Raw genomic sequence first — 22,765 nt, 5'->3', positions numbered from 1 at the left:
CCCTCCTCGGGCTGCTGGGGATAATTAGTGTCTGTGCGAGTCTGTCTGCCCCCGGGAGGCAGGGCGGGCGGCGCGGAGTCAGTGCGTGCCCGCCTGTTTGTGCGCGGTGACTCGCCCCGGCCTCTCGGCGGAGCCTCCACCCCGCGGGCGGGGAACCGCCCGGCCGCGCTCCCCGCCGTGACCCTCCCACCGCCACTCACCCCGCCGGCCCGGGGAGCCTGGCAGGGCGAGCGGCGCCGGCGTCATGTGACAGCGCGGCCCGGTGCCAGGAGCCTGGGGGGAAGGCGAGCGGGCGGAGGGCGGGAGGCAGGGCGGCGGGCGGGCAGCTCCTCCTCGCACACACACCCGGAGCCACCGCGAAGGCGCCTCAGCCGCGGGGACGCGGGACACGCCGGCTTCGCGCCTCGGTGCCGCCGGAGCGCCCCCCAGCCCCCGCCACCTAGCGCGACCCCGGCACTGCGGGAGCCGACGGAAGCCCCGGCGCTCTCCGCATCGCCAGCCGAGCGTAAGTGTAAGGGCGGGGGGGGCGGGACGGGCTGGGCCGGCTGCGGGATGGAGGTGCCGGACGAGGAAAGTTTCCAGGCGCTGCGAGCGGCGCGGAGCGCGGGGCGGCAGGGGCTGGGAAGCCGCCAGCAACCCGGGGATCGGGAGCCGCGGCGGGACGGGGTCTCCATCGGGCAGCAGCTGCGGGCAGGGGGAAGCAGGACTCGGGGCACGCGGGGGCTCACAGCAGGGCTCTGTCCGCGGCGCCTGGGAAACTTCCTGCGTGGCCGCCGGCGCGGGGAGGTGGCGGGAGCAGGGGAAGCTGCCGCTGTCCGCGGCGCCCGCCCGGGCGGGCAGCGCACCTGTGTGGCCGGCGGCGCCGCTCGGGGCCGGGGCAGCCTCTCTGGCGGCGCCCTCCCCCGCCGGCGGCGCTCCCTGGCGGGGGGGCCTGGGGCCTCCCCCCCGGCTGCCTCTGGCGGGAGGGCCTGCGGGCCGTCCGCCCCCCAGGGCCGCCCTCCCGCCGAGCGGGGCCGCGGCCCCCAGCCTTCCGCCGGGCTGTGACGAGCTCGGCCTCGGTTACAGCCCGCGGTGTCATCGGAGACCGCGCGGGATATCGCGCCGGACCAAAGAGAGGTGAACAGGATCGCGAGTTCCCCCGGTTCTGAGGGCGGTGGGGAGATGCGGGGCAGACACTGGCGGAGCCCCGGCAGTAGCGCCACGCTGATCGGCAGCGCCGCGTCCCCAGCTCAACTCACGGTGAAGTCGCGGCCGAGACCGGCTCTCAAAAATGAACCCTCGTATTGTCAGATAACCTTTACGCATGATGTAGGCAAAGTTAAAACACATAGTGCCTAGGACAGCACCGCAGCAAGTCTGGAGTTAGAAATAACGACTGTAATTAGCTTCCCTTTTCTGGATACCTTTTATTTTAAAGCCGAAATGGGAATAGGAATTATTTGCTTTGGACCTTTGTCAGGTGAGTGCCTGGCACAGCTAGGGGAACCCTGGAAAAGGAGGGTTCAGAAACAGAAGCCCACACTGGGAGCTCACAGCACCTAACCGGAGGTTTATGATAATGACATATTTCAGAGTAGCTCAAATGTTACAGGAAAAAAATACATTAAAGGGGTTTTTTTGTGTGTACTCCCATGGTGACTCAAATACCGTACCTGCACTGTCTGCTGTGTTTTATTTGCTTCCTCGCCTTTGAAAATTCAGGAAGTGTCACTATTTGTGGAGCTGAACTCTGAAGGTTTTATTATTGGGAAAAGCTGAATTTGAGTGGCTGATAGGAGAGCTCTGAAGACTTGACTTTATTTAAACTAACAGCCATAAATATTTATTACCTGTATTGAAAACAAAGGATTACACAGCTGCTCACTAGTGACTTTTCTATAGAGCACTTTTTAAGATGCACTGGCTTGATAATCACATGAGGAGCTGCTTCCTTGTGTGAGAGGAATTACATCTGGATTTGATAATCCTGCCTGACCCAGGAGAGATTTATTTCAAACTAACTTTCCTCTTGTTTTTGAAGAATATTTTGTCTAATACCAACATGCAAAAACCTGAAGCTGACTTGAGTGGCCTTTCTTACAGGCAAATACTTCTTTTTTTTCCCCTGCACACCCTGTTACAGACCAGAAGAGAGACTGGCGATAAGGGCAGGGAGGGGGGAAAAAAGTGCTAAATGGTCTCTCCATTCCTTGAGAAACCAAGCAAAATTTCCTCTAAGAAGCAGAGCTGCGAGGGAGCCCTTAGGTACTGTGAGGATTTGACCTGAACAACACCTGTTTAGACAGAAGTCTCCAGATAAATAATGATGTAAATTTGAGTGAGATTAGTCGAAGGCTCAGAGCTAATAGAGATGGGAGTTATACAACCACCAAATTACTTATATTTCCAGATATTCAGTATGAAGAAAATGAGGAACTATTGGCATAAAACCCACACCCACACATTGCTGTGCAGATGCTGTACTAGCTGGTTGTCACCTCATGTGCCTTGTTAAACTCCAGCCATGAAACCCCACAGCAATTATCAGTGCTACCGTGGTACTCATCCACATAATTTGCTGCAACACGTTCTCACATCGAATAATACTAGATGTCCCACCCGTGATATATAAATAACCGAAGCAAAGTACGCAAGATAAGAACCACGTCTTTGAAGGAAAATGAATGTTGAAGTTATTTTAGTGCATGGCATCTAGACAAAATGTGCCTCTCTTCTGCCTCACATTGTCAGCTTATTTCATTTATTCAGCTGTATATTTGGGTGCCTCAAAAATAAAAGTAGTATATCCAGGGGAAATTGGGTCCTGAGATGAAGTCTGAGTGCATATGGAACAGGGATGTAGAAGGTCAAGTGTGTGGTGGCTTAGAAAAACATTCTTGGGTGCACTGGGTGCTGTTGGTCCTCAGCTGTTGAGCAGTACTGAACACTGTCCAGGAGGCATCCCTGACTTCACAAACCGCTCCCACAGTGCCCTGACCCCCTGGCTCTGTCCATGAAGAAGAAGGTACTCGCTGTCAGGCTAGGCGCTGCCTGTTTGATGGCACGAAGCTGTAGCTCTATTTAGCTACCGGCATTCTGTAAATACAGTAATAAACCAACTGGTCCTAGGGAAGGATTCAGCTAATCGTCATGACCCGTGGTGTCTAAAAATCTTGTTCCCTATGTTAAGGGAGCCTGTTTGTAAATAGGGCAGGTCCCCTGCATAAGGACAGTGTTTTTATTCACACCCAATGAACAAACACCTCCACCCACTGTTGTTGTTTTAAAAGACTCCAGCTGCTCATGAATATAGGGTCAGGGAGGGCCGCCTAAATGTTTCTCTGTGCTTTCTCCCCAGCACAGCCAGCAGAGCTGTTTCCTGTTCTTTGTTTCAAGGCTGGGGTTTGCGTCACACATTCCAAGTGGCATATGTGGTGCTCTTTCCTGTTTCAGGCTGTTTTCTGGCAGATCGGTAGCCTTGTCCAGGCCCCTTGTCACTGCCCCTCAACTCCCAATCCCCACCCAATGAGTTATCATGTCTCTACACACTCACGATTGCTTAAGATGCCTGCGTTATGTCATCATGAGGTTTCCAAGTTAAGCTTTAACGCACACCCTCGACTCCAATATAGTTATGGGGGTGAACTGGAGAGCTTCGTTCCCTTCGCTGAAAACTTGTATTGGAGTCTGCAGAAAGTTGTGAGCCAGTTTTCTGCTCTCGCTCATCAGCCGATCTGGAATAGCTCCATTAAAGTCACAGAGTTACACTGGTGTGAAGTGTGTAAGCAAGAAGAGAATCCACATGTGTAGGCTCATACTTGTGGGAGGGTTTTGGCCTCTGCCCTTACCCAACCTGAAAGGCCCACCATAAGTGCTTTGTATATCCAGATCTCAAAAGGAATAGATCTTTACTCCTTGTACAAACTAGAAGGTTCACTGTCTCCCAGATGTAATACAGAGAATGAGGCATTGCTGGCTAACCTTTCTGTGAAGTAAATAGATATGACTGTCCCACATTTTGTATTTTTGAAGGCATAAAAAGAACATTTTTTTACTGCTGATTGTATACTTGTCCCCCCACCCTGTTGCAGGCAGACACAGAGAAGCATCATGAGGAAATTCAGAAAGAGAACATAAATCTTTCTGTTGCTTTGGATCTGACAGGAGAAGAGCTAAAGGACCCAAGGCAAAGCTCATTGAAATAAAGAGACTTGCATTAACTTCAGTGGGCATTGAATCAGGCCCTGGATGAAAATGCAAGATGAAGTGTTTATTCTTCTCTATCACTTATGGGCCAGAATATGCATCGTTTCTGTACACACAGAAGTACTTTCCCCCTTTCATTTTACCCCTTTTTTATTTCACTCATTTTTTAGGTAATATTTTAGTTCCTGCTCTTGCACTTCTGGATGCTCAAAGTTAGCTGTTTGTGATCATTGCAAGTGTCTTTTATGAAGTACCTGAAATACATGCTTAAACTTCCTCTTTCAAAGCTTAATGGTATGTGAAAAATATTTGTTACTCAATTATGTGCACATCCTTATGTCAACTTGTGTTTTGTCTGTTCAGAAATCCAGATAAGAAGAAGTATTTGGCCACACAGTTTTGGTAAGTTGTTTATTGATTAATTTGTTACTCTCAGTTGTTTTTACTTAGTTGTTTTTCAGTTAATTTTAGAATACCATGGATTAGTTTATCCATTAGAACCCGATTCAATATTTTAATTCTGGTGCTGTTAATTTGCACAGGATTTCAGACATATTTTTTAATCTTTTTTTTTTTTTTTTTCCCATGGCAGAGGAAAAGTGCTGCATATAACTGCATTTAATGTTGGAAAATGGTGTATAATAAATGCAGTAAATTTTGTGGTTCACACCTTTTTGTAGCCAGAAGTTCTAAAGAATCAAGGACTGAGATTAAAATTATAATAGTTTTGTAAACCAACTTTTAAATATTAATTCACACCGCTAACAGGAGGTCTTTTAGAGTTCTTTTATGCTGTCAGCATTGAAGCTTTGTGTTTTCATTCTGAGGCTGGTTGCTTCCAATCCAGAATATGAAGTTTGGCAGAGCTGGTTTTAGGAGAGATTTAACCCTTCCCTGTTAAGCATCCACTTGATGCTGACGCTTCCTTTGAGGGTTTTGTAACCAGAGTTGATATCTCCCATGGGAAGGAAGTGTAAATGTAGATCAGCCAAATGGAGAGATAAAGCTCTTAACAGGTTTTTAATAGTAAACTAAGTCAGGATGGAAAAAAGAAAACCACGCATGGTCTGCGTGTCATGCAGTCAGTGTGTGTTACCAACAAACTAACTTGATCCATGAAGGCATGACAGACTTTCCACTGCTAAGGAGTCTGAGCTACTGTGATCACTGTCTCATCAGTACCCACTACATTGTCCAGCTCTTCTCCCTGTTGTTTTTGGGTTTTGTGGTTTTTTGCCTTTTTTTCTCGCTTCTGTAGGTACATAGAAGTTCATTGACATTTGCCCTGTATTTAAATCCTCATTCAAATGAATAATTTAGGCTATTATTCATAAATGTACACTTCTTTCCTTTAGGATTAGATTTTTTTTTTCTTCTTCCCCATACTATCAAAAATGTGCAATCTCTGTTTCATATGTTACATGAAACAGCAGAACCCTTTATTTAAGAGAACAGTATTTTCTGTCCTTCTTCCCTCATAATAAAAATATAGGATTTCTATTTCTCCTTTCAAATTTTCTTAAAAATTAACCTCCTAAGAAAAACACAACAAAAAAACGAAGTTCAGTTTGGAAGGGAAGATTATCATACCATTCCATATACTTCACTTGTTTTCAAAAGTCTGATCTTTTATCCTTACTAGACTGTTTCTCCTTCTAAGAAGTAGCTTGAGACAGGAAACCAGACAGCAGCCTGCACTGATAAGGGAGAATATTGTCTAATGGAGGTGCCTCAAGAGCTTTTCTTTCTTCCTCCCTTAGGTTCAGTGAATGTAGAACTGAAGGTTGAACAGGGTTTACGTGGGCTCCGTTTTTCCTTGGTAAAGGAGATGTTTTTTTAATGAGTACTGCAATAACTTTTTTTGCCCACATTTTTTTGCATACAAGAAAGCCATTTCCAGGCATGCGGCTTCAAAGAGCCTGCAACAGTATTATCGTAAATTTAATGGAAATACTGATTGGTGTGCTACACAGCTGATAAATGATTACGTCAGAGCAGTTCTAGGTCAAACAGAGTGACATTGGTAAAGTTAGGATGCACAAGTTGTGCAAAAAAACCTGGGTTTTTCAGCCTGCTTGCAGTTCTGAAAGGAGGAAGGTAAAAGATTTGCAAGTGAATAAAAGGCAAAAATAGTTTAAAATACTAAATAACAGAATCCTGAAGAAATATTCTTTTTTTCATGCCTATCAAGTAAAACTTGAAGCAGAAAATTTTTTTGCCCAGGTACCATTTCTTTTTGCATGATATCCTCGCTTTTTCAGCCGTTATTACCATTTCTCAGTGCAAATCCATTGAATAAACAGACACAGAAGGCTGCCAATCAGTGGAACATCTTGCTGTAGTAGTTCTTCGTGATTCCCCCCTGCTCTGTTTTTCACTGGCCGGCTGCTCTGGTCCCTTCCCCCAGCACAGTGTCTGGGCTGCTGCTCCTTCCCCTGCTCCTGCTGGCTCTGACCCAGTCTCACTGCTGGGCTGGAGTTTCTTTGCCTGCTGCTATTTTGGGGCCCAGTGCAGTGAAGCGTTTGCTGACTTCCCATTAAAGTTAATAGACATTTAGAAACTCTCTTCTTTTTTTGCTGACTCAGGTCTCGATGAGCAACTGGTGTAGTTAAGTGCAGATGCATCTTGTTACTAGCCCTGGAAAACAGCTTTTGGTACTTTTTTCCAGGGAATTCTGCTCTCAGAAACTGAGTTTTCTTTGTCAGACTCTTTCAAGAAGACTTTTCACCCAGGTGCAGATAACCTCCCCACCTTTTGGATTTCATCAGTAGAGAGTCCTTCGATATTATCACTTCTCCTTAGTATCAGGGGAAGCTTGACTGGAGGCTCACAGAAGTAAGAGTTTTAGAGCAAGTGCCCAAGTCCCAAAGGGCTTGGAGTGAAGAGCTTTGGCCACATGGCTGATGTTGGCTCCTGGATGATACCAACAGTGCTGCAAGAGCTGCAGTGTCTTTGCAGAGAGTGCTCGTGCAGTGCTCATACATTATTCTGTAATTACACCAACAATAACAGTCATACGTTGAAGCTTCTAGACAAAGCCTCGCTGTACCACAGGGCAGCATTTCTTGCTTCCCCCAGGCACAAAGACTGGGAAAGCAAACTCTGTGCATGCTTTCATGCAGGGTGAAGAGAGACAGAATTGATGCTCACCACCCCCATGTCCACACCAAGAGGCAGGTCACTGACTGCTCTTCCAGGTATTTAATGGGAGCAAAGGCTCCACGTTAGAGGGAGGCTTTGTAGCTGTTGGATGTGCACAGTCACAACTGGCCCTGCACCCCAGCCTTTCCTACCAAGTCTGTGGAGTTGGTGGCCTTTGAAGGTGGGTGCACAGAGCTGCTGGGAGTAGCTGCAATGCGGTTGCTCTTCTCCAGCTGCTCTGCAGTGCAGATGTGTAGCCTGGGTGCATTCCTTAACCGCTTTGCTTGTTTCATCCAGGATAAATAATCTGTACAAGCCCTTATTGTCAGAATACATGTTAAGTACGTTAGGCTTTCATTTACTCTTAATTATGTCTCTGAAACAGTAAGCCATACCTGTCAGGAAGTTAATATCAAGAAGTCTTCAATCCTGACAAGGCGATGAGCGCTACTGATGATGAACTTCCTTCTGGAAGGGATACCTCACTGCATATTGGATCATAAGGGCAGAGTTTGTGCTTTTTCTGGCTTGCTGTCTTCATTGGACTTGAGATAGGAAAATACTGAGGGACTTTGCCTGGACTTTACCTTGCACCTGTCCTTATTTGCATACAAATACCAATTGCTTCATTTGTCTTTCTGAAGTACAGGGTGTGAGCAAAATCTTATCAAAAGCCATGTCCTGTTTGGACAAGTTGGACTGACTTGGCAGAGATCCACAGGGTGGAGTGGATGGGAGGAGGCAAGAAAGTAAAACTGGGTGGCTTGTTAGCAGAAAAAGAGAGGGAGGGAAAAAAAAAAGAGAGAGGGTGGAATGTTTGCCTACTGGATTGTAGTTAATTATTTAGTTTCAGATTACATGCATTCTAAAGTCTTTCAACTCACATGAAAAAAAAACCTTTAATGCAAAATAGTTTATCTAGTAATGTGAAAGACAAAGGCCCTTTTTTAATATGCTTGATATGAATATTTTATCTCCTCACTGTTTTTTCCAGGGTACCTCAGGAATAAGAGACAGTATTTTGATTTTCCAGAAATCAGTTGTATTTACTAAACAATTTGTGGGCTTTCAGATGAGTACATTATGAAATCTGTGTATAAAGTAGAACCCAACTGTTTTTTCATTCCTCTGTAATAGAAACAGATAAGACTGTTTACCTTCCCTATCACCCCCTTCTCAAATGTTTAGGAGAGAGAGATTGGGGGTTTTTGAGTTAGTAGGCATGATTTTACAAACAGATTAGGAAAAACTACTGACTTTTTAGTAGAAGTAGCATGCTTTATTTGTTGAACTGTACATGCATGTATTTGCTTGTGAATGTGGTGCAAGCAATCAATTTGGAGCATTGTTTTTAAATACAAAAATAGTTGTTTTGTGAGTTTATTTGCAGCCTCAGGAAAGTCTCCTACTGAGCTAAATTTTTATACCAGACCCAAAGCTGATTATATTGACTCTCTAGCAACTCTGTTAGTTTCCACCAAATAAGTATTTGACCCTCTGATCTGGACTGACAGGACCAAGAGTTATATATTAATACTTGAAAAATGGTTTTCATTCGTTATCAAACGAAGGAACCTACCACTTAAGACTAACATGATGAAGAAGAGCTCAATTTCTCTGCTATGATGCAGCAATAAAAGTAATGTTTGCCTCTGCTGTTCTTAGATGACTGCACCTGAGAAAGATTGAGAGTTACTTTTCATTTTTATTCAGCGCTGGATACAAATTAACAAGAAACACTCAAATGTGTAGCATGACGTGAAATGTGTATTAGATGTCTTTGACACACTTTCTTGTAGTAAAAAGTGAAAAGGAGTCTTAAACCAAAGTAACTCTTAAACCAAAGAAAATCCAATTTTAAAGCAATAAAAATGACAAAAAGAATAACCTGGGAGCATGACTGCTTACTTAGGACAAACCTCTCTTCTCCTCTCTCTTCTCTGCTCTCTCCTTTCTCCTCTCTCTTTCTTCACTGGAGTGCAAATTGATGTGTCACTTTATCTATGCACTTACAAACTAAAATTGAAAGTTTCTGGAAGCCTAAAAGAAATTATTTCCAACTTCTTATATGTGAGGTCTGAGAGGCTGCATTTTACTGTAAACATTTTTTATGTCTAAAAGCATAAGTTTTTTTTCTTTTTTCACAATGCATGGATATGTGTAGGAACATGTGTGAGATGCATAGATACATATATATACATCTATATATGTATATATTTTAATGCACAGATATGTAGATATATTTCTCAGAAGACAGTCTTCTGAAACATTCGTTTTAGCTATGTGAAATGTTAAAAACCTGCAAAAGAGAAACATTCAAAGAAAAATAGTATAATTAAAACCTTCTCACAAACATACTTAAAGTATTTACAAAATTATCCCAACTTTTAGGAAATAGTATGATCTTACACAAGGGCTTCTAAAATAAAGCTACATGTCAAGTTTAAACTGGAAATTACATTGAGCTGCTCTGTTTCATTTTTTTTTGCGATTTGGTTTTGCCAGGCCTTTGACTTTTGTAAGAAGAATTGTGAAGATACTTCACCTCTCATACTTGTTTACATATCATTATTCAAAATGTACACTGTTGTAATGTATTTCCATAAATCTTTATAATATACTTGAATAATTAATGATAGACTAGTAACAAATCACACTACCTGTTTCTAGAAGCTCTTAACAAGTTTTTATCTGTAAACACGCGCGATGGTTCATTAGTGTTCATTAGTGTATGCTTATTAGAATTGTTTTTCTTTGAGCAGGTATGTCTTAAAGTTTTCATTTAAATTTCTGGGAGAACGTTCTGGCCACAACTACAAATCTGTTGTTGAGCCTTTGCCCTACTTCCACAGGGTGCAGTTGCTGGGCCACGTTTCTGGCTGGATTCGTTTATTTCCAGTGCCATCTACTGGCCAAAACTGCATTTATGTAATTTTTTTGTCCTCACATCTCTATAGGAGGTCATACCACTGCCAGGCAGGGCTGTGAACCGTACAGTGTATGGTCAGAACGTGCTCTTTAGATAAGCTAGGACTGGACAAATGAGGTTGAACTCTCTGTAGAGTAAAACAACTGAATCTATATGGCACACAGCCAGATTTTTGAAGTGTTTTTCTTTTGCACAGTTAAAACAAATTGTTGTTGAATTGTCAGTAAATCTATTAACTCAGGGAAGTAACTGAGGTATTTTTTATGTCGAGACATGGCAACATGTTGAACATACCTCTCCAAAGTAGTCTTGGATTTTAGTCTTTCTTTTGCATTGATTTAAGTGTCACTATACTTGAAAGTTTCTACTTTTCTATCAGGACTCCTAGAAAAGAGATGACCTCCCCAGAATCAGTTCACTTGTATAATATAAATAAGATTATTCTGGAGTAAAATGCCGATGAGAAATGCCGAGTCTAAAGGGTGATGTGTTTACGCACTGACAGCTAATGGAAGTGACAATTCTGTGATCGTGGTATCCTGACATGCACAATAAATATTCAAATTAACTTTCATTAAAGTGAGCAAATATCCCTTTGTTTCACTAGCAATTGGGAAATAATAAACTTACAATAACTGAAATATTTAAACAAAGCCCAGTCAAATGTTTAAGAAGCTGTGCTAGAAATGGATAAATATTCACAATAATCTGATGAAATAGCATGTCCTCTACAATTCAGAAAGTTGATAGGGGATTCCTGCAGCTTTCTCACACTGTGTCTTTCCCCTGCAGGCCAGGACAACTGAGGCATCAGAACAGGTGAATAAAGAAGATGCTAATGTTTGATCCAGTCCCTATCAAGCAAGAAGTCATGGAGCCTGTTTCAGTGGTAAGACTTTTAAAATATATTAGCCTTAGTGATGACCCTGTAGTTTTTTTACCTTTAAATTCCACCTTTAAATTGGACTAGCTTAAGAAAGGCTGTGAAGCTATATTTTCCTCTTAGAGCAATCAAATTCACATTCTAGGAAAACCCTTTCTGTAGTTTATTAATTTATTGCCTCTAATGACCTGCCCCATTACCTCTGCGGGTGCTCCCACCCCCAGAGCAGAGAGGACATCCAAGTACTCCTCAGACACTGCACTGCAAATACGATCTCTGCAGCCCACACTCCTGATGGAGTTGAGTTGAAATTAAGTTGCCAGACGTCACAGTGAAGTGGCAGGAGCCTGTGGTTGGGATGTTACACCTTTGAGCTAATTGAATAGCTTCTCACTGTCCCCATTTCTCTTCTCTCTTGGTTTTGGCAACACGTGCGCGGTGTTAACTTGATGCTCTGAGCAGCAGAAAATTAATCCCAACAAAAAAAGCAGTGGCTTTTTGCTGGGCAAGCTATGCACATTATCTTACTGTGTGAACAGATGAGAGCCAGGGCAGTGAAGGAGAAATAGGGGAGAAAAGGGGAAAGGGAGCTTTTTCTTTTCAATTTGGTAAATTTTCTGTCACCTTGGTGTACAGGGTCATCTCAGAGAAGAGTCTGATAAGCCAAAGCAGGAGGAGCATGTAGCTGGAAGGGGGCCAATGGGAATTGTGATGGTGTAGGCTGCCAGGGTAATATGGCCTTAGGAAGCAGTTTCACATATACTTCACTTGTTCAGCTGCAGCCTGCTGAAGAAAGAGAAGGTTCAGGCTTTTCTCTGTCCTTTCCAGTGCTGTGTCTTCTTTGTATGACATGAAGCAGTTGTGTGGCCACAGAATGATTGGGATCCTTTGGATCAGCTCATTGAACAGTCAGAATTGCTAACCCACAAAAAATACCCTTATTTTTTAGTTGGGTCAGGAAGCTGATATGACTCATTCTGTGCAGCTGTTCAGTGCAAGAGCAAGGGAAGGGGTGAGGACAAGGGAGTGGGACCTCCCCTTTCAGCAGTAGCCTGCAATAAAATCACATTAAGCGTAACATGAAACCACACCCCCAGAAAGGCTGATCAATTAAAATGGTGAAGTCAGTGTGCATAAATTAGAGTGCATTAAACTCATGCTCTGAATGGCATCTTTCAGTGAAAAGTGTGCTTCCTGTTTTATTTAAAATTAGGATAATTGTCATAATGTAAATGCATCTGTAAGCAGTCTGATTTCTTCAGTGCTATTAAGAGTTTTTGAGAGTTCATATGCATTTTAAAGCTACAGTTTGAGTTTCATTGGGTTTATTTACTTGAAAGCAATGGTGGAAGAATGACTGGTCTATCACTGAGAGTGTAAGTATGAAAAATTCCAATATTGAGGTTAAGAAAGAACCTTAGTATTGGCCAGTCTCTGTCACTTCAATGACAATTACTGCATAACCTTATTAGTGGTTATCAGCTACACTTATCTAAAGATATCTAATGGTGTCCATCAAAGGTGGAAAATGGGTCACCTTTACGATAGAAGCGTCTTTACACAAAAACCAGAAAATCACTACAGAAGCACTGTGAGCTCTTTTTGTACACATCTACCTTCACCTCCCAAAGAAGGTTCTGCAGCAGCTGGGAATTATGCACATGAGATGCAGATCCACCCCAGAGAGCTGTGTGCTCTGCAAAAACTGCAATGGGGAGAACAAGGGGGCATTTCTAAGCCAAGTGCTTTTCCAGACTGTAGTTCCAAGTGTTGTTTGTTCTACACCACATGCTCCTTGCAGAGATGTGGAACCATCCATGCATTGGATCTGTGGAGTCATCTTGGATGTTCTATACCTCATTGTCATCACTCTGACCACGTGCTAGAGACTATTCAGAGCATTTCACCAAATCTGTATGCTTTCCTTTTCTTTATTGCATAATGAAAAAAAAAGGCAGGAAAAGAAAAGCAGAAAGTCCAGAGAAAACAACATTTTTGGAGTGAGGTTCACCTCATGGAGATTGCTCTGGTTGGGCTGAGGACATATCTCCCCTCATGGAGATTGCTTGCGCTGAGGAGCGTGTGTGTTTCTGATTCTGTTCACACACAGGCTGTGTAGCCCCAAGCCCTCGAGGTCCTGACTTCTCCAGCACCTCTTAGTCTTGGGTCTTCCTTGGAGCCACCTCAGCTCCCCGGCAGAAACTGCCCTGGAGACACCTCTGAAAGGAGGAATCATGGTATGGAGAGAACATACGAAAGGAGGGCAGGCACTGAGTGTGTTGGTTTTCTTGACCTTCTGAGAAGACGTAAGGAAAGACAACCTGTTAGTGTGATGTTCTGGAGGTGCTGAGCGTAGCATTCAGTTCACCATGGGCTCACATAACTCAGGATTCGTAAATCAGTATTTATTTGTATTGTATCTGCCATTTCGACAGTATCATTAGAGGCCAAACTAAATGGATCCCCTTAGGAATTTTTCGTTATTTTACCCGAACATACACTGTTTGTAGATACAAAGTCTATGTTTAAAAAATTCCATTAGCTGGAGTGGGAGAAGGAAACAAATTATGGTTTTGACACTACTGTATTTCAGGGTGTGTGGCTGAAGGGATTAACTATACTTCTCAGATGACTGAAGCTCGCACCCACAGGATTTCATCACTGTACCAACAGCTCATGCTATTTATTGAATTAAATTATTGAACACATTTTGTGATACCTCTTAATGAACTAGTGACAAAGTGTATCTGAGTCCTACCTAAATATTTGCTGTGAGAACTTTTTAACCATTTGGACAAATACCAGTTACCCTTTAGTGAAATAAGTTGCCTTTTTATGTGTTATCATCGTTCTTTGAATTTAAACAAACAGTTTTTCTCCGTCCTTCCTTCAGTCCCAAAACTCCTTGCTTCACCTGTTTTTAAAGATAGCTATGTGCTACATGAGGGGTTGAGGTCATAGGTGGTGTACTAGAATACAGATTTCACGTGGTGAGAATCACGTATTAGCTACTGTTCGGATTAAATGCTGTTCGTCCTCGTACATGATACTGATTTGACAAATAGTCTAAGTAGGTAAGTGGGTTCTTCACCTTTTTCTGTTTTTCCAAGAGGCTGGCTACATTTTTAGGTTAAATTCACAGGGTCATATAGTTTATAAAAGACTTGGTGAATTGCTTTGAAATCTGTTCACCTGGACAACAAAGAAGGTGCTTTGCTGTGACAGTGTAACAGAATTTACCAAATTGTATCAGATTAGTGCTTAATAATGTTTTCTTGTGGAAGCAGCAGTCTTGATGAGTGGTGGTGATGGGTGTGCTTGTGACATATTTGGCCAGTCTTTATTCTTGGTAGATTGTCAAGAGGAAAAGCTTGGTGATTCTTTCTCCTTTTGGATTTATTGATTTAATTGTGTGAGCCACATGGATATGACTCAAAAATATTAGAAGTTCCTTTGATTTATTTTCCAGTTTCTTTGTAGCTTCAGTGCTCTGGGTTTTATTATGGACAAACAGCAAGGAAAGTTAAATTAATTGCTTTGTAAGGCCCAAAGAGGGAAAATGATATAAAACACAAAAAATGGCTAGATGGAGACTGCAAAGGAAAATATGTTGAAATACAATCCTGTGTCTTTATAGTGATCTACTGTAGTGGCATAATATTCTGCACAGGGATGTTTAGGAAAGCAGAATTTATAGGAAGCTGGGAGTTCGTTGGGTTTTTTTTTAATGCGAGTCAGACCAAACTCCCACATACAGGGTTAATTCCCACAGTAGAAATCCAAAGAAGATATATCAACTTAAATATTTTCAACAAACATAATTTTCCATTGTTCCATCAGAATACTTCCCATAAGTTCTAGAACAGGTGAGAAAAGGTTGCTCTTGCAAGGCTATGAAGGATTGTCTTGATTCCTGCAGTTGGTGACACTGGGACAACCAAAGGGGTAGTTGGGCTTTTTTGTTGTTTGCTATTGTTGCTGTTCCCTGTTTACAGAGCAAGACTGTGCAGTCTTCCATACCCTCCCATCCCGCATCCCCCAAGGGGTCCCGTCTGCTTCCCTGGCAAGGGAAGGGAAAGGGACTTTCCACATTTGAAAGTAGTGGTTCATGTCAACCTAGTGGCCATTGCTGTGTCCCAGGGAGCTAGAAACTGAAACTCTGCTTTGCCAAAAAGCAAGCTTAACTTCAGAACCAGGAGATGGATCTAAGTGTGAGTTGCTTCAGACAAACAGGGTTTGAACCACACTTCATCGGCAGTGAAACAAAACAGTTTTCCACCAAATAGTGTCCGATTGACAGCAGGTACTCTCATTTTCATTGTTGTAGCATCCTTTCTCAACTTTTTCACCCTTTTTGTTCCCAGCATAGATAATTTGTCACACCACATTTTTCTGTCACAACTTTATCTGCAGTTCAAATAGAAGCACAGGAATTAAAATCACAGAAGGAAGAAAAGTTTGGAAAAATTATTGAGCTTCCCAAAACTGCCAGAAAAAATAGATGACATTAAATTTGTGCCAGCTTAATTACAACAACGAAAACCTATGCAAAATAATGCAAGATATATGGGTTAAAATACCAAGTCCCCAAAATAATCACTTCTTAAAAATGTCGTTGTTTTTTTCCTAATTCTTGGGAAGTATTTCTTGCTTGTCTAAATGTATTTCACTTAATGTTCCTAGCTTACAGTTCTCTGCACAACATCTTAATCGTTTGGTATTTTTGAAACACACACACCTAGTGTTACGTGAAGAGTTGAAAGAGGATAACTCTTTATGTAGAAAGGTTACAGCCTGGAGATGCTTCGTTCTTAATAGACTCATTGATTGAAAGCATTCCATAAGATTCAAATTGCATTGACTTTTTCCTTTCTGGTATTCTTGCAACAGAAGAAATGTTGGTAGGTGTGACCTTGCGATCGTCCCTGGTGAACCCACAGCGCTGTCAATGTGCCAGTGCTGAGTGGGGGAACATTTACAGTTGGTCAAAGCTGAGTAAACTTGGTACTGTCAACCAGTAACAGCAATTTTAACAGAAGTACTTAATACCTCTTGTGTGTTTAGGTTTTGAATTTTTGCCTGTGCCTATAACTTAATCAGATTTAGTAGATATTAAGCACTGTTAAATATTAAACTCTATCAATATTAATGAGTTAGAATGCTAAGAATTTCATGGCTTGTTTCACCAGTGGTGGCAAATCTATACAATTTGTTTTAGCCAATACTGCTTGCAATAGTGGCATTTTAATAGAATTCTGAGAAATCAATTAGCATCAAAGATGAATGTTGTCATAGATGGAATTTGTAAGAATAGTGATAAAGAGAATAAAGTTTCAGAGGTTTTAATGTAATAGTTACTGTTTGAAGATTAATCACCATCGTGCATGCTGCTTTATTCAAGTATTTTATGGAACAGATGACTCAGCTTTGTTGTTTTATCACAGTGCTGTGAATGTAGCAGGAAAATTCAGTATTTTCTAAACTCACTGTTTCAGACGGTAACTGAAAAGAAGAAAAATACATTTGTGTCATTTTGCGAAAATATTTTTAGTTAACATTGACATTTACAGTCAAGTTACTGCCCCTCACAGGAAAGACAGAGGTAAGAAAGCCAGTAAGATGTATTGCTAGAAGCTTTCATCCCAGGGAAAAAAAAAAATAATTGAAATCTCATGGAAGTGATTGTATAAAAATACAGTAGCTTTATACTTCTGATCTGTTGCACTTTCTACCATTTTGAACATTTTTTCAATCCCACTCCTCAAAGTCTTTTTGGTGCCGAAGAATTCAGCAGTTTTTGAATATTAGGGTGAAACTGCTTAGCCCGTACATGAAGCTTTACTTACCTAGAATCCAAGGACAGCATTTTATTTCAAAAACTTTACAACATCTAAGGGCTAAAAAACAATGTGGATTACATTTTATATAGCTATCTGCTATGTTAGAACATCACATCGCTTTCAAATTCTAAGTTATCCGTTGGTAAACAACCTCAGTTATCAACACTTTTTAAATGCAAAGTTGATCTGGATAGTTGTTTAATAACACTATACTCTGTAATGAGTGTTAATATTTGGTTTACAGAAAGTTTTTCCACTAAAATGTGAGATTGTCACACAGGTCAAGATCAGCTTTGGGGTTTATATGATCTTGTAATGAGAACTGTTGGCTACCACTACCAGGAATATTCTTCCAAGACAGAAAATGTTTATCCTTGTACTAGTTTACCAAAATCAGAGTGACTAGTTAGCTGCTTTATTTCTGAAAAAAAAAAAAAAAATAGGTTTAGGACTTACCTTTTGCACTCTTGAGTTTCTCACCCATTGCTTATGTAGTTCAGCTGTGCATTTTTCATTGCTTGTATGGTTCAGATGCATAATTTCTTGCTTTAGTGATGATTGTTTTCCAGTTACTTAATCAGTTGATTTGGACCCATTACTTGTACTTCTAAGAACAGTTTACTCCACTCTTGCTTGAATTCATGTTTCTCAGTATATAGTGATGTGGTGGGCATAGCACCATGTATCTCCCAGGTCAATTAAGTAATGTGCAGCTTAGTATATGAAAAGCAGTTTCTAAAGGAGAAAAAGAGTTGAATAAGCCTTGAGGATTTGTTTTCATCATCTGTTTTACATTGCTTCTGAAACAGTTAGGGAATCAGTACTTGAATAACTTCCTTTGTGTGAAATATTAGACTTTATTTAATTAACTTTTGTTTAGAAGTATATTAAAGTGCTTTCTTGAAACTTTTTCATTTTGCATCAGTTATATTAGCTGCCTTTCTTTTTCAACAGTAATTGTGTGTGTATTGATGTATTATTTGATTTTCTTTATTTTTTTCCACTCCTGACAGTCATACCCGTCCCATTACATGGACCAAATGAAAACAAACAAATACAGCGTCATTTATTCTACACCAAGTATGTTGCACAATAAATTCTACTCAAACCCCGAAGGACTATCAAATGGAATCCAGATGGAGCCAGTAGACCTTACGGTGAACAAACGGAGCTCACCACCTTCAACTGGAAGTTCTCCTTCCCCCCTAAAATTTCAGACTGTGCACAGGAGAACTTCACCTGGATTGACTCTGTCCTCACCCAGCTCACCTCTCAGTAAGTTCACACCGTCACCCCCAGGAGTGCAGCCGCTCTCCATGCCAATAACCATCCCACCCGTCATGGCTGCTGCTCTTTCACGCCACGGACTGAGAAGCCCTGGAATACTCCCAGTCATACAGCCTGTTGTGGTCCAGCCCGTTCCGTTCATGTATGCCCCCCATCTCCAGCAGCCCATCATGGTGTCCACAGTTCTTGCAGATGAGATGGAAACTCCCAGTAGCATGCCAGGTTGGTGTTGTGAGTTTCTTTTTCATGCCACCTCATCCTGGGAACAAAACTGTATATCCAAGCACCTTTTTGTTTGTTTTTAGCACTTTAGGAAATGGAACATAATTCCTGTTCTTCTAAAATATGCAGGCATAGAATTTACTGTGTAAATATTTGTAAAAATATGGTGGACTGATGAAAATGATTGAAACTGGTTTGAATCATATTTTATCAGGAGATAGACTAGAACTGGAAGACTTTGTATTTTAGTGTAAATTGTTGCACTAAATATAGAGCTGGGTATTTTCTATTGTTTTCACTGTGGATTTTTACATATACTTTTTATTTCTGTAACTCGCCATATTTTTAATGTATTGCCTTCCCTCCTACCCTCCCCATCCAGTGCCTGTCATTGAGTCTTATGAGAAGCCTGCACTGAAGAAAACAATCAAAGTAGAGCCAGGAAGTGAACCATCGAAGACTGACTTCTATCCTGAACAAATGTCACCGCCAATGATGACCTCATTGTCTCCCCAGCAAGTCATGTTGCAAGAGTAAGTAGCTAACAGTAGTCCCAAGATCAGCAGAAGAATGAAACACAGTTCATTGCAGCAGTTACCAATTTTGAGGGGCAGGAGGGAGTGTTGCAGTGCTGTAGAACGTGGTAAAATACAGAAAAACATCATTTTCCCCCCACTGTCGCTGTGGAATGTGATTTCAACTTTTTTGTCCCTCTTTATCAGCACAGGAGTTGTACATATTTGTACATCGCAACCACATAGATCTGCCATTTGTATAATGCATTTCTAAAGTAGTGCTACCCTAGTCCTACAATTTACTGAAAGTAAAGTTGGTGATACCAGTTTATGTAAAACCAGCAACAGACTGGAAAGATACTGTAAAGACATTTCATACTGATCTCTATATTTATGTTACCTAAAATGTCTTTCTTTAATAAGATTCTTGTGACTTTCTTCTCTTGGAGGACCTCTTTGTCTTTTAAAAAATTGTGGCTACTTGGTGGAAAGAACCCCCTCATGCCTACAAGTTCTGTATATATCTGGTGAAATCCATGTTTACCTGAGGCCATTGTTCCGTGGGTGGCTTTTTGGCAGCTCGAGTAGTTCCTGAAGCTCACTCTCCTCCCAGCCATTTGTTTCCACTCCAGTCTGAACTCATTGTGCTGGTACAACTGTTACTGGGGCCGCTGCGTGAACTGGATCACAGATCTAGTTTGGTTTAAAACAGTCTTGTTTGCAGAAAGCAGAGCAAGGGCTAGAAAGAAGTCAGGCAGAAACTTTTAAATTGGAAATATTAGAAATTTCTCAGGAAGTATCCCTTAGATTTCCCATTTTCCAAGGGAAGATTCTGTCAGCTTGCCAAAATCATGGAATGGCCCAGAGCTCGGCTCATCCTTCAGCAGGCAGTGCTCTGGGCAGGCACGCAGGCTGCTGGCATGGCTCTGCCAGGAGCTGAAACTGAGTTTAACTGAGCTGAACTCACAGAATATGACCTCCAGATCCATTTCAGCCCTTTCTTCCTGCTCACCATCGCTCTCAGGCTGGTTGTACAAGACCTCACCTCCTCGAGTGGGGAAGAGGCTCCAAGCCAGACTCCCAACAGCAGCCTGTGGAGCACAGGGTGATTCAGAAAGCACGGGCCGGGCACTCTTGTGCCATTCCCCCAGAAGGCAGCCGCTGCCTCCTGCCCACGACCCTGTCCCACTCAGAAGGCGCTAGGGCTGCCGGCATTCTGCACAACCTCCTTCTGGGCACCCCTGCCCCTTCTCAAATCTCTGACCAGCTCAGATGTGGCTTCTAGACTGCAGGCTCCTTGCAGTTAACTAGCTAGATTTTGTAATCTCTGTGCTGTTTATTTAAAAAGAACCTTATATGCTTTATTGTAATAAAGATACAGTAAAATAGTAAACATCCACGTTTACTAGGTGCTTACTTATCTTCCATAATGGACCTGCCACACAAGGGAGTCAGGTCTGGATGTACTTGGAATTAAGTCCTGCTAGGTCAGGATTATCAAATGGCTTGGTTTACTTTTGTTCTTTGTTAGGCCTCTTCAACAAGGGCAAACCAGTAAGTGCTGTTCCTGCCTAATACCACACCCTTCCTCCAGGGCTGAGACTTCTGCAGACTTGTCACCTGCATTAGTGATTTGCATTAGTTATCTCCCAATGAGTCCAGTTTCCACAGGAAACGCATCCGCTGAGCAAAGGATATAAAATTTGGTATAACGTATAGGTAGCGTTGTTACAAAAAAGGTTCGAATAGTCCATGTTTCCAAAGCATCTCTTCCACTTGCTCATGCAGAGCATGATGGTTACGGAGACCCTATTCTCACATTGTAATGGCTTAAATGGCTTCCTAGCTGTCCTGTAGAGCTGCAGGTCTTGCTCGTTCCTAAAGCCAGCCCTTTCAAATTCACATTCTGCTGTATGCACAGCAAGAAGTGTGTAAAAGGTAGTTTTAAAAAAATACATGGACAAATCACAGAAGTTAAAGATGGGAGACCTAAACCTTTATAAAATTTCCTGTCGTCTCACAGCTTCATCAGCCTCTCTCTGCATTATGAGCTATAGTTACGCAATGATTTTTTAATAATTTTTCATAGATTCCAACTGCCTAAAGTGCACTATTCAGACACAGAAGCTACATTAAAGGGCCATAGGAGTTGGACTCAATGATCCTTGTGAGTCCCTTCCAACTCAGGACATTCTATGATTCTGTGAAAACTTCAGTCTTACTTTTAAGTGACTGATTTTGCTTTAGTGTTAGCTTTTGGCATACACGTTTTATATATAATGTTAGTGGCATTTTTGTAGGAATTGCTGGACTGTCTAGTATGTCTGATAATTGATGCAGGTATGCAGTTATTTCTGAAGTCAAACTTGAGGCGATGGTCTCTGACCAAATATAAGGAGCCTCGTTAACATTGAATTTTCTTGTGAGTGTGTTCAAGTCTAACTTATGCTATCAACATAGTGTGCGCTGTTGGTAAAGAAGGAGAAAAAGCTGTTGAAATTGTAACATGATTTTTGGAAAATACTCTTATCTATTGAAGAATGACTCTTAAATGGTTAGACTTATATTAACTTGTATCTGGTTGTGTAAGAGGGAATGAAAGATTTAGGGCTGTGCTTTCGTTATTGGCACTTACTTAATATTTACCTCTGATTTTTGACACCGCCTTAACCATTTTCTAAAACTGCCACACCCTGTCTGATTATTGATAACATTCTGTAGTCTTGCCTGCCTTCTTTCGTCTAAAGGGAAAAGGAGGCAGAGACAAATTCTCAGTGCTGTTTTCACACACTCTAAGATTGAAAACCATTGCAAACAGTGTACAGCCAGTATCCTTTTTCTCCCTTTTTCCAGATGACACCATGTCCAGGACTGGCCCCCACACATAGGGATTTAACCAGGTTTTCTTGCTGCCCTAAGCCAGAGCTGGTCCAAAAAGACCAGTGTTCCACAGCTTCAAAACTGAGCATTGCTTTAGAGAAGCATTTCTTTGGAAGCTAAAAGCCTGCCTCATTTAAGAGTATGTACATCTGTGTCTAACATCACCATCTGGGGTTTCCTGCCATTGCAATATTTTTAGCTAGATTTAATGTGTACTTGAAGAGTACATCACTCAACAATCACAGAAACGCCCGAGAGAGAATTTGGCTCCCAATGTCAAGCTTGTAACTAATAAAGGAATTAATAATAGAATTAAACTTTTTCCCACATCAGTAATTCCCGTCCTGCTGCTGTGGAGAGTAAGAGAAAATCTTTTTTTCTTGTTAAACCATGGACAAGATTTTCTGTCTTTGGCACATGCCCTTTATTTTGCTGAGGAAGTAGGTATTTGGTGTTTCTGAAAATCAGACGCTGAAAGAACTTGGTTTAAGTAACTAATATAACCTAGTGTTACAAAATGTTATTCGATTGGAAACGTGAAATACAGTAACTGAGAAAAGATGGGAGTTCTAGAAAGCTGATTTCTGTCACATGAAGGAGCTGGTTTTGCAAGAAGGAATGCTAATTACTGCACATTATATTCTAACTTTCAGTAAAAATCTAAAAAATCTGTTAAAAGCACGGATACTGATTTGCTAATGGGTTGAAAAACGCAACTTTATGAGGTTGCCACTTAATTTTTGATGAACATACCTATTTCTTTATCTGACATTGACATGGAAGAAGGAATCAAGGTTGTCCTCAGTACTGAGTAGGGGTGTTGTTCAAACCTGAATATCCAGTCAATGACACCTTTTAAGATGCTCAATGTGTTTCCACACAT

General features: G+C 41.8%; 1 protein-coding gene across 2 annotated transcripts in view; it reads left to right on the top strand.

Annotated features, from left to right (window-relative positions):
- The first annotated feature begins 326 nt into the window (after positions 1 to 326).
- Positions 327 to 22,765, top strand: part of KLF3 (KLF transcription factor 3) — a 28,386-nt gene continuing 5,947 nt past the window's right edge. The window contains exons 1-6 of one of the 2 annotated variants that reach the window (XM_080343814.1): positions 327 to 505; positions 4,549 to 4,587; positions 7,308 to 7,382; positions 11,048 to 11,144; positions 17,992 to 18,487; positions 18,870 to 19,020. In XM_080343814.1, coding sequence (XP_080199940.1) covers positions 11,088 to 11,144; positions 17,992 to 18,487; positions 18,870 to 19,020 — 704 coding nt within the window. In that variant the 5' untranslated portion in view covers positions 327 to 505; positions 4,549 to 4,587; positions 7,308 to 7,382; positions 11,048 to 11,087. The remainder of the gene's footprint in view (positions 506 to 4,548; positions 4,588 to 7,307; positions 7,383 to 11,047; positions 11,145 to 17,991; positions 18,488 to 18,869; positions 19,021 to 22,765) is intronic. The other variant, XM_080343813.1, reaches the window with a different exon arrangement.

The sequence above is a fragment of the Nesoenas mayeri genome (assembly GCF_963082525.1).
Source record: "Nesoenas mayeri genome assembly, chromosome: 4".
In the NCBI taxonomy this organism is placed as follows: Eukaryota; Metazoa; Chordata; class Aves; order Columbiformes; family Columbidae; genus Nesoenas; species Nesoenas mayeri.
The sequence above is the reverse complement of the archived record's forward strand: the minus strand, read 5'-3'. Positions and strand labels throughout refer to the sequence as shown.